Raw genomic sequence first — 17,583 nt, 5'->3', positions numbered from 1 at the left:
ATGAGACGCTGTCTGTAACTCATCATACATGAACCCTCTCTCGCTCTCTCTCTCTCTCTCTCTCTCTCTCTCTCTCTCTCTCTCTCTCTCTCTCTCTCTCTCTCTCTCTCTCTCTCTGTCTCTCACACATGCACACACAGCAAATAAAGTGTGTTCATGTAATAATGTTTGTTTGAATTGATAAAGCATTGTTTGACATTTCTACAGATGTGCCCAACATGAAATAATTAACGGAATGTTCCCACGAGATTTAAGCCAGCTAAAATGTACTTGCACAACCTTTAATTTCACATTTCCCCTTTGTAGTGACAGTGTGCAGCATACATATTTTGGTGATATGCGTATTTATGTGTACTATTTAACTTTTTATGAAATTAGAATGATATTTACACATTCTGTTCCTATGCAGGGTGAAACTGAAAGGATTTGGGGGAGAGGAGAAGAGAAAGGCTTGGCCGCATTAAGGGAGGCGCCTTTCGCGCTCTCCTGAAACCAAAGCCTTTGAATCGTTTTTTTTTTTCACTTCAGGCAAAGGAGATAACCTGAAAAGTTGGACGCTTGAGAATTATGTGCATTTAAAGGACATCATTGTGTGGATTTTCACCGCCAAGACATGCTCCACAGCCGACCAGGATCACGCTGGGGAAAAGGGTCTGACCACTCCGGCGTGCGCTCAGACTGGACTAATACGCATGGGATAGTCGGTAACGCACAATTTTCATTTGAATTCTACAAAAAATATATATTTCTTTGAGTAGGAAATAATGAATTTAGACTACATGAGGTATGTAATTCATTTAAAACTGTTATATTGTTTCAATTCCTATTCGTTTACTTACGCGTAATGGTACATGGCTGCTATGAAAGCCACAGTCCTTACCTGTCATTAGTCATTACCCTTCTCTTAATGTTTGCTATGCCAACAATTAAATGGCTGGTTTGATGTCAAAGGCTTTCTTTTCACATCAGCTGCTTTTGTCATATAAAACTCTCTTTGCTCACACCTGCCACCTGTTCTGGCCTGACTTGTTGAGTCACCAGATTTTTTATGCAGACCTATTGGGAGTATTTTTGTCATAAATGTTTATCTGTTATGCCTCAAACTGATTGTGGCTCTGTAAACTGATTGAGCACTATCTTTATATTAATAATACAGCCTTTTTAACCTTTCTGATTCAAATCAGTTCTAAAAAGCGTATTCTGTGTGTAAATTGAACCTGCCCCTACAATATAGGTTATCCTTGACCTGTTCTTGTGCCAATTCCCTGGTAATCTCTTACTCTGAGGAAACAGTGGCAGCCAGGAAGTCTCAGTGTGTGACCCTTTCAAAGGGTGGGCTGCAATCAGAATATCAAAGCGTTGTTCACACACGTGCTAATGTTCAGCGTGTACCCCCCTCAAAGCATGCATACTACCTCACTCACACCGGCGTGTCCATTTCTCCTGATGTCCATTGACTCCCAGGTGCTAGAGAAATTTTTAGTCATTTAGTAGACACTCTTATCCGGAGCGATTTACAGAAGCAATTAGGATTAAGTGCTTGCTCAAGGCCACATCGCCAGATTTTTCACATTGTCAGCTCAGGGATTCAATCCAGTGACCTTTCAGTTACTGGCCCAACGCTCTAACCGCTATGCTACCTATTAGTCTGTTTTTTTAGTTGACTTTATACTCACCTCTAATGGGAAGGCTGATGCAGTGGCAGCTTTAGTCTCAGTGTTTCGTCAGGCACTTACTGGACATCCAGCATCCCAGCAGCACAGTGTAGATTGGGGAGGTCAGGGAACTGGGGCAAATTGTATGAGTTTGAAGCCGAATTTCAAACTCAAGGTGGCTCACACTGTTAGCTACTCTGTAGTCTGTAGGGAAATCAAGGCCCCACAGAATGAAACACGGGCAATGTCAATCCACCAGTATTGATACGGGTTGCAGAAAGCAAACCAGGAATCAGCAAAAAGAGCACAAAGATGATATTGTCCAACCTCCAATAGGAAGGTCTCTGCTTTTACACGCAAACAATGTTTGTGCGTGCATGTGTGAAGTGAGACACTAAATAGCTCGATTGAGTTGATTTAGGACTGTCCATTTACTTTGCTATTTCACTCCCAGGTAGTATTATGTGTGTGAGTTGACTCACTTTGTGTGTGTGTGTGTGTGTGTGTGTGTGTGTGTTTGAGAGAGAGCATGAGATCTGTGGTACCTGAGGTATCTCACGTTCTCCCGTGGTCCTTTCACTGGTTCCACTTTCCCGGGTCAAAGGTCATGGAGGTCTGCAGGCCGGTTAGGGATCAGATCAACTGGACACTCTTTTTCCCTTTTACTACAACCACCCTCTGTGTGGCCTGCATGGTCTGTGTAAACAAGCTTGTACTTTATGGGAATGAGATGGTGCTGTTTGGTTTGGAGGTGTATTTCACTATATGCTCTCATTTCATCTTCTCTTCTCTTCCATTGTTGCATGTTAACATCCATCTGTATTGACTCTGATAGGCAGTTGGTTCCATGACAACGTTAAATGCATCAACATGTTTTATATTTCTTATTTCCTGCAAGTAACTAAGCTCAAGTGTTATTAAAGTTCTACTCCCTCCCCCTAGTGGTAAGCAAGTATTAGATCATTTGAAAATGTGCAGTGCCTTCAGAAAGTATTCACACCCATTTACTTTTTCCACATTTTGTTGTATTAAATTGAGATTTCTTGGTCACTGGCCTACACACAATATCCCATAATGTCAAAGTGGAATTATGTTTTTCAAATTTTTTTCTCAAATTAATTAAAAATGAAAAGCTCAAATGTCTTGAGTCAAACGTATTCAACCCCTTTGTTATGGCACGCCTAAATAAGTTCAGGAGTAAAAATGTCCTTAACAAGTCACATAACAAGTTGAATGGACTCACTCTGTGTGCAATAATAGTGTTTAACATGATTTTTGAATGACTACCTAATCTCTATACCCCACACATACAATTATCTGTAAGGTCCCTCAGTCAAGCAATGAATTTCCAACACAGATTCAACCACAAAGACCAGGGAGGTTTTCCCAAAAAATATCCCTTTGAGCATGGTGAAGTTAATAATTACACTTTGGATGGTGTATCAATACACCCAGTCACTACAAAGATACAGACGTCCTTCCTCAGTTGCCGGAGAGGAAGGAAACCATGAGGGATTTCACCATGAGGCCAATGGTGATTTTAAAAACAGTTACAGTTTAATGGCTGTGATTGGAGAAAACTGAGGATGGATCAACAACATTGTAGTTACTCCACAATAGTAACCTAATTGACAGAGTGAAAAGAACGAAGCTTATACAGAATACAAATATTCCAAAACATGCATCCTGTTTGCAACATGGCACTAAAGTAATACTGCAAAAAATGTGGCAAAGCAATTAACTTTTTGTCCTGAATACAAAGTGTTATGTTTGGGGCAAATCTAATACGACACATTACTGAGTAATGTAACCACTCTCCATATTTTCAAGCATAGTGGTGGCTGCGTCATACTATGGGTATGCTTGTAATCGTTAAACGGTTACCACTAAGTTGGAAGCACAGAATCGTCTAGAATGTCATTGTATGCTGTAGCGTAAAGATTTCCCTTCACTGGAACTAAGGGGCCTGGCCATGAAAAACAACCCCAGACCATTATTCCCCCTCCACCAAACGTTACAGTTGGCACTATGCATTGGGGCAGGTAGCGTTCTCCTGGCATCCACCAAACCCAGATTCGGTTGGAGCAGGTAGCGTTCTCCTGGCATCCGCCAAACCCAGATTCGTCCGTAAGACTGCCAGATGGTGAAATGTAATTCATCACTCCAGAGAACGCGTTTCCACTGCTCCAGAGTCCAATGGCGTCGAGCTTTACACCACTCCAGCCGACGCTTGGTATTGCGCATGGTGACATTAGGCTTGTGTGTGGCTGCTTGGCCATGGAAACCCATTTCATGAAGCTGCCAACGAACAGTTCTTGTGCTGACGTTGCTTCCAGAGGCAGTTTGGAACTCGGTAGTGAGTGTTACAACCGAGGACAGACGATTTTTACGCGCTTCAGCACTCAGCGGACCCGTTTTGTGAGCTTATGTGGCCTACCACTTCGCGGCTGAGTCGTTATTGCTCCTAGACATTTTCACTTCACAATAACATAACTTACAGTTGACCGGGGCAGCTCTAGCAGGGCATAAATCTGACAAACTGACTTGTTGGAAAGGTGGCATCCTATGACGGCGCCACGTTGAAAGTCACTGAACTCTTCAGTAAGGCCATTCTACTGCCAATGTTTGGTCTATGGAGATTGTATGGCTGTGTGCTCGATTTTATTTTACCTGTCAGCAACGGGTGTGGCTGAAATAACCGAATCCACTAATTTGTATATAGTGTATTTCATTTTCAATACATTTGCAAACATTTCTAAAAACATGTTTTCACTTTGTCATTATGAGGTATTATGTGTAGATGGGTGAGAAAAATAATACATATAATCAATTTTGAATTCAGAATTTCTGTAAGGTCTATACTCTATAAATCCACTGTAATAGATTTCTATGTAGAATGGCTTGCCTTGTCTGTGAGAGTGTGTAAGTAATGAGAGAGATTGGTTATGCAACCTGGAGTGCCACAGGGCAACCTACCTCAATCTGGAATTGTTTAACGAACTCACTGAGCTACAATACGTCTTCTGGGGTAAAGTGAAGGGGGCATGATTTGACCAAAAGGAATTTCAATTTTTTTTCAACGCTCGCCATTTTTGTGTTACTTTCTTGCAGTTGAGACATACTGCTAAGTATACCCGTATTATACCTGTGTTATTGCACTTAATGTCTGTTGCTGATTTGTTGTCGAGCACTTTGGCTCTTCAAACAGTCTTCAATTTAGAACAAAGCGATAGTTACCACAGTTCAAAACACTGATGAAACACGGAGCAAAACTCCTGTTTTTATCGCAAGATCTCACTCTCACAAATTTGCTCTTGAATTCAGAAGAATGTTAACTAGCAGTGTTTGCACTGCAGTGTTTGTGGCTGCGAGCACTTTTTTGATACAATAAGCTGTATTCTTCCGAAATTGCCAGGTCAGCTTCATTCATCATGGTGTCATGGGCTGCTTTGAACTACCGGGCCAGCAGGTCATTACTAGAGCCCGTCTGGGGCTCAAGACAAGCGGGCGACACGGAAACGCTTTGCAGGGCATTTGTTCATCCAGACGCACTAATGGCCAGCTTTCCCTGGGTCTAGACCACACTGAACTTAATTAGAAGAAATGAGACATGGGATGTTGAGGAGAAGAGGTTTGGTCGGGTAGGGTTGGGGGGTTAGGTTGTGTGTGTGGGGGGGAAGTCCTCACAAGGATAGTAAAACAAGGACAATTAGGGACATTTCGCCGGTCACCAGGTTTAGGGTTGGGGTTAGAATTAGGGTTAGGGTTTTGAGGTTAGGGTTTAGGTTTAGGGTTAGGGTTAGGGTTAAGGTTAAGGTCAGGGTTAGGTTAAGGGAAAATATGATTTTGAATGAGAATCAATTGTTTGGTCCCCACAAGGATAGTAAAACAAATGTGTGTGTGTGTAATTTAAAAAGAGAAGACGACATATTGAGGACAATTATGTTTTTGCTTTTCAGTTTTCTCTCTATATATTGTCTCCAATATTTTCCTCCTTTCTCTCTCTCCCTTTCTCTCTCTCCAGTTCTCACTCTCCCACTCTTGCCTGCTGATGTGACTCCAGCAGATTGTAGCGCTCACAAAACCTGTCATCTGAAATATCGCTGCCATAACACAACTTAATGTGTTCCCATTTAAGGTGAGGTTCACCCAAGTGTTCTTTTTCTGTGACTCCCTCTTAAACTGCATTAATCAGCTTGGAATGTGGGATCTTATAGGGACAAGGAAGTGTGCTAGCAAGAAACAAAGGCAGAACCGTTACATGCAGTGTCTTGCTCAAATGAAGTTGTAGGCCATAATTGGTTGCGATGAGATATCTCCAGAAAACTGTCTGTAAAGACAGTTGTTTCCATTCACACAAAGCACAAAGTTCAAATCAATTGAACTTTCCAATGGCCCAGTGGCCGACTTAGTAGAAAGAAAGGCAGACATTGCTTTTCACATGGAAAACCCCCACAATAGTAAATTTCTTTCAGTTAGAATAGAGCCCCACAGTGGAGGTGTCATAATACCCAACAGGGAAATGGTTCCAATCGTTTTTCCACCATTAATTTCTCCCATAGGGGATTTTAGAAACACTTAAAATAAGGGCTGTGTTTTGTGTAGGCTTACCCTGGCGTGACGTTTTGATAACTGTGTAAATCTCTCTCGGACCACATTACTTTTGTCAATATAGTCAGATTCGAAAATGCTAATTAGCATTAAAGTAGGACAACATGCAAGACTACAAATCCCTGCAAGCTGCTGCACCTCATCTTTAGCTGACACCTTTGCTAACAGGTATTGTGTAAATTTAAAACTTGCCCAAGAGAGTTCACAGAATTGTATATTTAAGTAAATTTAGCCAATTTATTCATTACTAAATGTAGTTAACATTAGATAGTTCATCCAGAGATTCTTACCTTTGCCTCGATTCGGCAGTCTTGTCCAGATCATCAAGGCATTTGTAGTTCTGTATGATAGCCACACTAGCAGCTAATTAGCATTTCATTTTTGGGGGGTAAATACAGAGAGAGATTTACACGGTTATCAAAACGTCATGCCAGGGTAAGCCTACACAAAACAAAGCCCTTATTTTAAGTGTTTCTAAAATCCCCTATGAATATGAAATATGAATGGTGGAAAAATGATTGGAACAATTTCCCTGTTTGACCACTAGGTTTTATGGGTATTAAGACTCATACTGTGGTACTCTATAGAGCCAAGCAAACTGACCAAAGAACCAATCAGAACAGTGGGCGTGGCTTAGTCCCATTGAGGTTAAGGTTAGGGGTGGGGCTAATGTCCTTCTGGAGGATACATTCTAACTCCCACCCCTGGACCCTGTTCCCTATAATTAGAGGCTGGAGAGTCTGATTTCCCTCTCCACAGCATCTATGAGAGGGCCAGGGGTTTAGGCCTGAGGTTGAGGGTACTAATCCGCCCATGCTACTTCAAACACTTGGTTTCCCAGTAAAAACAACATTACCTGGGTTTCTCTGGACCTTTCTAGAGCTCTCCTCCACGGTGTTAAAGAGAAGATGCTAACCTTGGGGCCATGGAGGTAAATCACTGCTCACTTAGACCTGAATTCTATCTTGAGATCTGTGTGCGGAACCCAGGTTTTTGCACAGATCTTCCATTGACATCAATGCATGATTTATGAGAAAGTCCAAGTTAAGTGCACATATCTCAAGTTAGGATTCGGCCCTTAGGTTAAAGTTTTATCACCAAGCAACCACTTTGTTTGGTTCCGACCAGCACCACTGATTGCACCCAGCTTACTCTGTCTACCCTTAAGGACTGATTGAGGTTCAATTGTACCGCTTCCTCTCTCCTATCCAGAGCAACTATGAGCTAAACACTGATATTGGCCCTCGATCTCTCATCTTAACAATGACCCTGCACTGGTATATCCTAATCCCAGATCTGCTTGTGCTGTCTTGTCAATGCCTAGCATGACAATGAATGTGGCATGACACTGACCATAGGAGTTGGCAAGACAGCGCAAACAGATCTTGGACCAGGCTGGGCTTGTTCAGCTTGACTAAGCACGTTTGTATGATCTCTTAGTATGATCGGAAGCACAGATTAGTACTATTTTATTAGTCTGTCTTTGATCTGTAATGGCTATTCTATTGTGTATCAGTATCTTTTTGTGATACACCTGAGAAACAACCCCCAAGACTGTCCCAGTCTTCAGTAGAAGACTCTCAAGCAACTCTTCAGTGCAAGAAACCCACTGACATCATCCATCCAGATACTCTAGCTAGCATCTCCTTCAGGGATAGCCTGCCCAGGGAAGTGTCCACACCTTCTGATTGCCGTTTCTGACTAGGGTTATCCGAGCCGCAAACATCTCCAGCTATCTGTTTCTCATTTTGGCAGCGTTCTGTGGGTTTTCCACCGGTGACAGCTCGGCTAAAGAGTGGAAACTGGCACTAACGAGCAATTACCTCTTCTCCTCTCCAGCCTGGAAGGGATTAGGGGATTATGCAGCGTATTCAGACCCTCTGGTTCTGTCGCTGCTGACTGTAGTCTAGTCTAGCAGCAGTTAGAAGGGCACATCTGGCGCAGCAGTGCAATCAGTGTGGTCAGAGTAGTAGGGGGGAATCGAACCCAAACCCGACACTTTAACACGTAAAGACATACAAGTACAAGACTGTGTGGAGTTTGTGGGTTTGCTACCAGCACAGTCTAAAAACTGAAAAGCAAACAAACATGTAGCAAACCGCCAGACATACAAATAGTCTGTTCTGACTGGACGTGAACTGTACATATCAGAACAGGTTTGCACAGGAACCAGAAGGAATAGGGAACACGTTTGCCGTGGACAGTATATAATCGTAGGTGTTATGGGAGTTTGTGTACCCCCCATATAAAAGTGTGTCTGGTAATGATCAGGCAAGGACCCAGCGGCGGTGGCTAGTACTCTGCATCTCCTCTTCTCCTCTTTCTCCCCAGGTGTCTTTTATTGCGGCAGTAGTTTAGTGAGGTCCTTTCTCTACCCCCATGCGGCAGGGCTCTGTCTGTGACGGGTAGAGCTGGCGGATAGAACACCTCAAATGGGGAATCATTATAGGAGAGGGTTCTCTTCTGGAGAGATGGGATGTGGGCTGTTAAAGGGGAAGTTCAAGATTTTACAACTTGATGTTAGATGGTTCCTCACCTTGTAAGTAGTTTATCGGCCAGGAGAAACTGTAATCCATGGTTCAATTTTCTTGCAGCCACGACAAACCTAAACTTTAGCCAGCGTTAGCTAATTTCTCCTGGCCCACAGACTACTTTCAGAGTAAGGAACCATCTAACACTTTTTCTATATTTTCCTGTTGAAAAACAACATCTCACATAAAAATACAGTAATGTACAGTAATTGTTCCCTTGCTTGCGGGAACAATAGAGGAGCAATAGAGAACAAAATAAGAAAGCCCCCCCACCCCCCACCCCCCCACACACACACACTTGTGCGATGCCATGAGGATACCTGGACCACTTATTGAGATATGCCTTTTGTTAAGTAAATGAAGTGATAAATGAGGTGAAAGGAGACTGGAGTTCAACTTTAATTTGTAAAATCCCGAACTTCCCCTTTAAAGTGAGACAGAACACAGAAGCCAGCCTAGCTTGCTCTACACTTCTATGAGAGCTTTCACAGAGGGATAATACAGAATGATGTACAGTGCCTTCAGAAAGTATTCATACCGCTTGACTTATTCCACATTTTGTTGTTATAGCCTGAATTCAAAAGGTATTAAAATAAAATAAAATCTCACCCATCTACACACAATACCCCATAATGACAAAGTGAAAACATGTTTTTAGATTTTTTTGCAAATTTATTGAAAATGAAATACAGAAATATCTCATTTATATAAGTATTCACACCCCTGAGTCAATACCTTGTAGAAGTACCTTTGGCAGCGATTACAGCTGTGAGTCTTTCTGGGTAAGTCTCTATGAGCTTTCCACACCTGGATTGTGCAACATTTGACAACTATTCTTTTCAGCTCTGTCAAACTGGTTGTTGATCATTGCTAGACAACCATTTTCAGGTCTTGACATAGATGTTCAAGTAGATGTACAGTACCAGTCAAAAGTTTGGACACACCTACTCATTCAAGGGGTTGTCTTTATTTTTACTATTTTCTACATTGTAGAATAATAGTGAAGACATCAAAACTATGAAATAACACATGGAATCATGTAGTAACCAAAAAAGCGTTAAACAAATCAAATTATATTTTATATTTGAGATTCTTCAAAGTAGCCACCCTTTGCCTTGATGACAGCTTTGCACACTCTTGGCATTCTCTCAACCAGCTTCATGAGGAATGCTTTTCCAACAGTCTTGAAGGAGTTCCCACATATGCTGAGGATTTGTTGGCTGCTTTTCCTTCACACTGCGGTCCGACTCATCCCAAACCATCTCAATTGGGTTGAGGTCAGGTGATTGTGGAGGCCAGGTCATCTGATGCAGCACTCCATCACTCTCCTTCTTGGTCAAATAGCCCTTACACAGCCTGGAGGTGTGTTGGGTCATTGTCCTGTTGAAAAACAAATGAGCCCAAACCAGATGGGATGGCGTATCGCTGCAGAATGCTGTGATAGCCATGCTGGTTAAGTATGCTTTGAATTCTAAATAAATCACAGACAGTGTCACCAGCAAAGCACCCCCACACCATCACACCTCCATGCTTCACGGTGGGAACCACACATGCGGAGATCATCCGTTCACCTACTCTGTGTCTCACAAAGACACGGCGGTTGGAACCAAAAATCTCCAATTTGGACTCATCAAACCAAAGGACAGATTTCCACTGGTCTAATGTCCATTGCTCGTGTTTCTTGGCCCAAGCAATTCTCTTATTATTATTGGTGTCCTTTAGTAGTGGTTTCTTTGCAGCAATTCGACCATGAAGGCCTGATTCATGCAGTCTCCTCTGAACAGTTGTGTCTGTTACTTGAACTCTGTGAAGCATTTATTTGGGCTGCAATCTGAGGTGCTGTTAACTCTAATGAACTTATCCTCTGCAGCAGTCCTCATGAGAGCCAGTTTCATCATAGCGCTTGATGGTTTTTGCGACTGCACTTCAAGACATTTTCCGGATTGACTGACCTTCATGTCTTAAACTAATGATGGAATGTCGTTTCTCTTTGCTTATTTGCGCTCTTCTTGACATAATATGGACTTTTACCAACTAGGTCTATATTCTGTATACCACTCCTACCTTGTCACAACACAACTGATTGGCTCAAATACATTAAGAAGGAAAAAAAATCCACAATTTAAGTTTTAACAAGGCACACCTGTTAATTGAAATGCATTCCAGGTGACTACCTCATGAAGCTGGTTGAGAGAATGCCAAGGGTGTGCAAAGCTGTCATCAAGGCAAAGGGTGGCTACTTTGAAGAATCTGAAATATAAAATATATTTTGATTTGTTTAACACTTTCTTGGTTACTACATGATTCCATATGTGTTATTTTATTATTTTGATGTCTTCACTATTATTCTACAATGTAGAAAATAGCAAAAATAAAGAAAAACCCTTGAATGAGTAGGTGTGTCCAAACTTTTGACTGGTACTGTAAGTCAAAACTGTGACTACGCCACTCAGGAACATTCAATGTCATCTTGGTAAGCAACTCCAGTGTATATTTGGCCATGTATTTTAGGTTTTTGTCCTGCTGAAAGGTGGATTCTTCTCCCAGTGTCTGTTGGAAAGTTTGTTTTTTATCCTGAAAAACACCCCAGTCCTTAACGATTACAAGCATACCTATAACATGATGCAGCCACCACTATGATTTGCGCCAAACATAACACTTGTGTTCAGGACATTACTTTGCCACATTATTTGCAGCATTACTTTAGTGCCTTATTGCAAACAGGATGCATGTTTTGGAAGATTTTGTATTCTGTACAAGCGTCCTTATTTTCACTCTTTCAATTAGGTTAGTATTGTGGAGTAACTACAATGCTGTTGATCCATCCTCAGTTTTCTCCTATCACAGCCATTAAACTCTGTAACTGTTACCATTGGCCTCATGGTGAAATCCCTGAGCGGTTTCCTTCCTCTCCGGCAACTGAGTTAGGAAGTACACCTGTATCTTTGTAGTGACTGGGTGTATTGATAAACCATCCAAAGTGTAATTAATAACTTCACCATGCTCAAAGGGATATTCAATGTCCGCTTAAAAAAAAAAAAATCTACTAATAGGTGCCCTTCTTTGTGAGGCATTGGAAAACCTCCCTGGTCTTTGTGGTTGAATCTGTGTTTAAAATTCACTGCTGGACTGAGGGACCTTACAGATAATTGTATGTGTGGGGTACAGAGATGAGGTAGTCATTCAAAAAATATTTTAAAAGCTATTATTGCACACAGAGCGAGTCCATGCAACTTATTATGTGATTTGTTAAGCAAATCTGTACTCCTGAACTTATTTAGGCTTGCCATAAGAAAGGGGTTGAATACTTAAGACATTTCAGCTATTCATTATGGGGTATTGTGTGTAGGCCAGTGACAACAAATCTAAATGTAATCCATTTTAAATTCAGGCTGTAACACAACAAAACCTGGAATAGTGTGGATCCTTTCTGAAGCCTCTGTTACCGTATAGCTAGCTACCCAACTCGGTGATGATAATGTGAAACACGTTTATGTTCAACCAATGTCATTTGTCCATATATTAGTTTTGGGTGCAAGCCCTGAACAAATATCAATTAATATGTAATTATTAATTGTTTAATATAACTGTTTTTAATAAGGAGAGCTTACATTATTCTCCCTATATCAGTGCAAACTTAACCTTACTCAGAACAAATGTACAATTCAATGTACTGTATAAGTAATAGGTGGGCAATGTACCAACAAAACAAATATAAGGTGACAACCAATCGACTCTCCTATTGCAGTTTTGCAGATGAACAGGCTGCTGACCATACCAAAGCCCTTCAGTCAGAACAATGAGACACATCAAACACACATACACGCACACACAACTCTCCCGCCCTCACACACACACCATGAGCACAGGCTCCAAAGCTCTGGAGGTCTTCAGGACTCAGCAGCCCACCTCCACCTTCTACCCTGAGGGGCTGGAGGCATTGGACGGTAAACAGCTCCAGAGTGGTGGGGTGAAGTGAGCCGTGCAGACAGGCCCACAGACACCCAGCGTACAGGGCTAAAAGAGGCTAAACGCTCCCAGCTGTGGCATTAAGGACACAGAACAAGGCCTCTCAAGGGACCGAGAGGGGATCTGTTGAAAACCCCCTTTAGCCTCTCTCTCTCTTAATGGCCAGCTTTTAAATCAGGTTAGGTGAGAGGGAGTTGGCGACTTTGCTGCCTGGTTTTGGATTGCAGTCTCTCTCAGTCTCTCTGCTCCGCACACACACATGCAGGTGTACACACACACACGCACTCACACACACACACACACACAAACACACACATTTATCTCTGCTTTTCAGGTTCTATTGTGTAAGAGATTGATGTCTGCTTTCTCCCTGGGCCTGATTTGACGTATTATTTCTCAGTAACTATATTGATATAGTCAAGCTTCTGTAATCTGCAGCATGTCGGAGATGCATACACAGACCCTATCGTAACCTTTGTACTGTAATCTTCTCAGTCCTCCATCATCCTGAGTAAAGATAGCATCACAATGATTGTCTAGGAATTTAGACTAAGGATGCGTCCCAAATGGCACCCTATTCCCTACATAGTGCACTTCTTTTGACCAGTCCTATGGGCCCTGGCCTAAAGTAGTGCACTATAAAGGGAATAGGGTGTCACTGGGGACGTACCCTGAGGGTTGTATTTAGAAACATTCAAGAGCAGCAGAGTTTACATACCTGACCATGGACCTTCACGTCCCGCTCTAGTTCAGCTACTAGGCTATCGCGTCTATCTGGTGGATGATAGATGACTGTTTATGTATCTAATATAGGACTATGCTCGTTTTTACAGAATTTGCTGTACCATCACCGTATGTTGTGTCAATGTTTTTGGTCTTCATGAGCTGAATTTCATTTCGCCATAACATCTGTTGATGTCGAAACCAACCAAGTTTGACTGCGTTCATCGTATGAGCTTTAACATTTCTAGAAGAGATCAAATTCTCTTGAGAACTGGAGTTGTTTCTAGTCAATCCCTCCACATATGAACGTTTCCTAAGGTGTTACTTACATGGCACTTCAGCTGGGATGTGTATGGAGAGCTGAGACAGGACCAGTAGCAGGATGGGACCAGATAAGCCCCCAGCTGTTCAATGAGAGTAGTGCTGAATCCATGCCTAATCTCTGGCGCAATTATGTGTGATTTTAGTTCTGTTATTCCTGGATGAGTCCATGACTAATAAGTGGCAACTAATCTCTTTGGCGAGAGAGATGGAATCATTGGTTTCTGTTGCGTTTCTGAGCTCAATTGATTCATTTAATCTCTGCTGTTCTAGCAGCAGGTGCTTGACTGTTTTAACAAATTAAGTGGAGCAAACACCCATTGGTTTTCAACATTATAGTCATTCAGCAGATACTCTTATCCAGAGCGACTTACAAGAGAAATTAGGGTTAAGTGCCTTGCTCAAGGGCACATTGACCAATTTTTCACCAAGTCAGCTCTAGGATTTGAACCAGCAACCTTTCAGCTACTGGTCCAACGCTCTTAATCGCTAGACTATCCGTGAATCTGATGTGCTCTATTAGTGCTATTTACTTGTTTGTTTACCTTTACCATTATATCTCAAATTTCTTGCCGAAACCGGTGATCGAAACAGGGACCTTTAGCGGATGTTCTGAATTTGTGTTTGAGCCTTTTAGGGTTCTTGACAGTAACAGCCCTTGGGTGAGGCGTGTGGTGCTACCACTGACATACAGCTAACCGGCCACACTGTACACCTCGTATATAAACATTTGCGACGCTCGCACCCCTTATCACCACCTCCTCATCTCTGTGGTTTCCCCCGGTGCCCCTTCTACAGAACCAGCCCTACCTCCTCCTAAATAAAGAATGCCTTTGACAGGTATCTGACTGAAGGTAGCCTTTGTCGCTGGACAGGAGCTGTTGTGTGGCTGTATGTACAGACAAGCCGACACTAGCCGCACTACCCAGCAGCAAACACTAGCCTTTTTACCTCAGTAACAATAACATATCCTTCTCATTGAGGACGTGATTGATGTGACACGTCGGGTTGTTTAAGGGTTGAAAGGGTGTTTTTGTACAGTATTGGCGAATATGGATACGTTATCGCAGGCCACATCATGTTGTGCAGTTAGTTTATGTTATTCTTTTCAGAGTGTGATCTTGAGATCGGGACAATTGACAGAGCGAGACCTTGTTCTGCTTTCCCTCCAGGTGGACCAAGATGGAGGACAAGGAGGAGGGACAGACCGGGGGTTACCACCATGCCGTCAGCAGGCGCCCCTTACCACCTGAGTAACTGGAAGGTGAGTGACTCATTCTGCTTACTGGTGACTTATTATCTTCACCATCATGATCATCATCTTCGTAATCACCATCATCATCATCTACAACTATTATCATCACCTATCAATATCATCTCATCATCATCCTCCTTATTATAGTTGTCATACTGTTGGCTGTGTTGTTTCTCTGCTCTGTGGACCATCTCCCATGAACTATTGTCCGCTTTTGTAGGTGGTGCTGTGGGTGGTGGTCTCTCTGCTGCCCCTGGTGGAGGGGGCCCATATGGGCACTGGTTTGGGGGCAGACTCTGTCCAGGCTGTGGGACTGGTGGGAGGGATGTGGGAGAGGCAGCTCCCAGACACTCTACCTGAGGTGGATGGGGAACGAGAGGAGGAGAGTGACCCGTACTCCCCCTGGCATGGCTTCTCTGGTAAGAGTGGAACCAGGAAGTGCCTTTTAGATCTCTTATTTTCAAAATGTTCAACCGTACCTTAAATTTAAGCCTTGCACTTGTTAATCAAGCATGATGTTCCCCATGAATAGGGAAGAGTAAAAGAAGGGTGTGCAACACGATTATAGAGTATAAGCCACTGTTCTCTCTCTCTCTCTCTCTCTCTCTCTCTCTCTCTCTCTCTCTCTCTCTCTCTCTCTCTCTCTCTCTTGCTCTCTCTCGCTCTCTCTCTCTCAGACCCCTCTATGATGGACGAAGCAGACGACCACCCCAGTGGCCAGTGGGTGGGACGTTCCCCCCGCAACTCTGACCCCTCAGACGCCGAACCAAAAGGCTCGCCCAAGAAAAAGAAGAAGAGGAAGAAGAAGAAGAAAGAGAAAGAGAGGGATAAAAAGGCCAAAGGAAAGGTCAGGCGGCTCCAGCAGAGCAGCCCAGACTGCAGGATGGAGAAACGAGAGATGCGGGTGCGGGACTTGGGCCTGGGCTTCGACTCGGACGAGATCGTCCTCTTCAAATTCTGCGTGGGCTCCTGCCAGTCGTCCAGGACCAACTACGACCTGGCTCTATGGGCCCTGATGGAGAACGGGTCCCTGCCGCGGAGGACCTCCCGACGGGTCAGTGCCCACCCCTGCTGCCGGCCTGACCGCTACGAGCCAGTGTCCTTTATGGACGCCCACACCACGTGGCAGACCATCCAGTCGCTGTCGGCAGCCAGCTGCATGTGTATGGGCTGAGGGAGCCAGCCTGGAGGAGGATGAATAGGGGAGGGTGGCAACTGGCTGTCACTCACCCCTGCCTGAGAATATACAGATGGTGACTCGTCGTTGAGGCTGGGTCTAGGGAGAGCCTTTGGGTTCTGGGAGAGCAGAAGTAGTCGCTCCAAAACATATGCAGCAGGGCTGGTCCCCAGAACAAAGCAGGATGGAGATTCTGTAGTGTCTATGATTCTGTAGTGTCAGTGAGGCCACGCCTCTTCATGTTGTCAATTTTCTGTTGAGGATAAGTGGATTTGGTTGCAATGAGAGACTGTCATGACCGAATGGCAAGAGAGTCTCTGGGATCTGTTTTTAACAAGATGGTGACCACAAAATGGTGGGATCTTAATATTCACAGCAGTTGGGATATGTATAAAACTGACCTGGAGTACTGATTAAAATATTGACTCAAAGGTCTAAAAGAGGACCATATCTCATTACATTTGACCACAGGTAGACAAGCTCAAAACAGGGATCTTCCGTACCATAATTGCATTTTTCAATGTTCTCTTGAATTCTACCAAATGGATGCCATGCATCTCTTTGCATTACTGCATTATAGTCAACATATTTATTACAGATAAGTTATTTATTTATTGTCGTTTCATATGAGGTCGTTTTTATGAACTGTAGATTTATATTTATTGTCATGGTCACATATCCCGGGGGTTTGTGTTGCTGGATCCTTTGACTTTGAATTGTGTTCGATATTTTGGGTTTGAAACATAAAAAAGATCAGAACAAGTGGCAAGGAACTCAACCTGCAGTATGTCTCATTTCACACAAAGGAAGGAAATAGTCTTGTGGCTGAAAACCTAACCAGGTTACAAGGTTAGTTTAGTTTTTTCATTGTTGTTTCAGTATTTCAGAGCAATTACAGTCAATATTATTATTATTATTATTATTATTATTATTGAAATGGTTTCCTTTATTTTTGTACAACAATTACATTATTCTGTGTAGGAATAAAATATTTGTAAATATACAGTGGATTCCTTATTATTTCTAAGATTCACCCCTTACCCTCACTTCACATTTACATTTACATTTTAGTCATTTAGCAGACGCTCTTATCCAGAGCGACTTCACCTCTGCTTGGTTGCAAGTTGGGAGTCCTACAGTATATCACACCATCATATGATCTTTCAGATCAATGCTGAAAAAGAGGCGAAGGTTGCAAATTAAGGGCTGGATTCAATCCGTATCGCAGAAGTATCGCGGAAGATCCGCACAAAAATGTTAGGTAATTTCTGAATGAGCCGACATATGCAGCGTTTACCGTGAATGCAGTCTCCGCAAACACGGGTACATTGACTTTAAATT

General features: G+C 42.8%; 1 protein-coding gene across 1 annotated transcript; it reads left to right on the top strand.

Annotated features, from left to right (window-relative positions):
* The first annotated feature begins 460 nt into the window (after positions 1–460).
* Positions 461–17,123, top strand: LOC121534583 (artemin-like). The gene is made up of 4 exons (XM_041841163.1): positions 461–704; positions 14,983–15,074; positions 15,286–15,484; positions 15,743–17,123. Exons 1-4 carry the CDS (start codon positions 614–616, stop codon positions 16,237–16,239), a joined length of 879 nt encoding a protein of 292 aa, XP_041697097.1. The 5' UTR covers positions 461–613; the 3' UTR covers positions 16,240–17,123.
* The last annotated feature ends 460 nt before the right edge of the window (positions 17,124–17,583 follow it).

The sequence above is a fragment of the Coregonus clupeaformis genome, chromosome 21, assembly GCF_020615455.1.
Source record: "Coregonus clupeaformis isolate EN_2021a chromosome 21, ASM2061545v1, whole genome shotgun sequence".
In the NCBI taxonomy this organism is placed as follows: Eukaryota; Metazoa; Chordata; class Actinopteri; order Salmoniformes; family Salmonidae; genus Coregonus; species Coregonus clupeaformis.
Note: the sequence above shows the minus strand (reverse complement) of the source record. Positions and strands in the feature narration are given on the sequence as shown.

What these genes read in the sequence shown, in the direction of transcription:
- LOC121534583 (XM_041841163.1), top strand. Translation starts at nt 614, where the DNA reads ATGCTCCACAGCCGACCAGGATCACGCTGGGGAAAAGGGTCTGACCAC. An exon ending in TAATACGCATGGGATAGTCG is followed by an intron (nt 705 to 14,982) that starts GTAACGCACAAT and finishes CTTTCCCTCCAG; the next exon opens with GTGGACCAAGATGGAGGACA. An exon ending in ACCACCTGAGTAACTGGAAG is followed by an intron (nt 15,075 to 15,285) that starts GTGAGTGACTCA and finishes CCGCTTTTGTAG; the next exon opens with GTGGTGCTGTGGGTGGTGGT.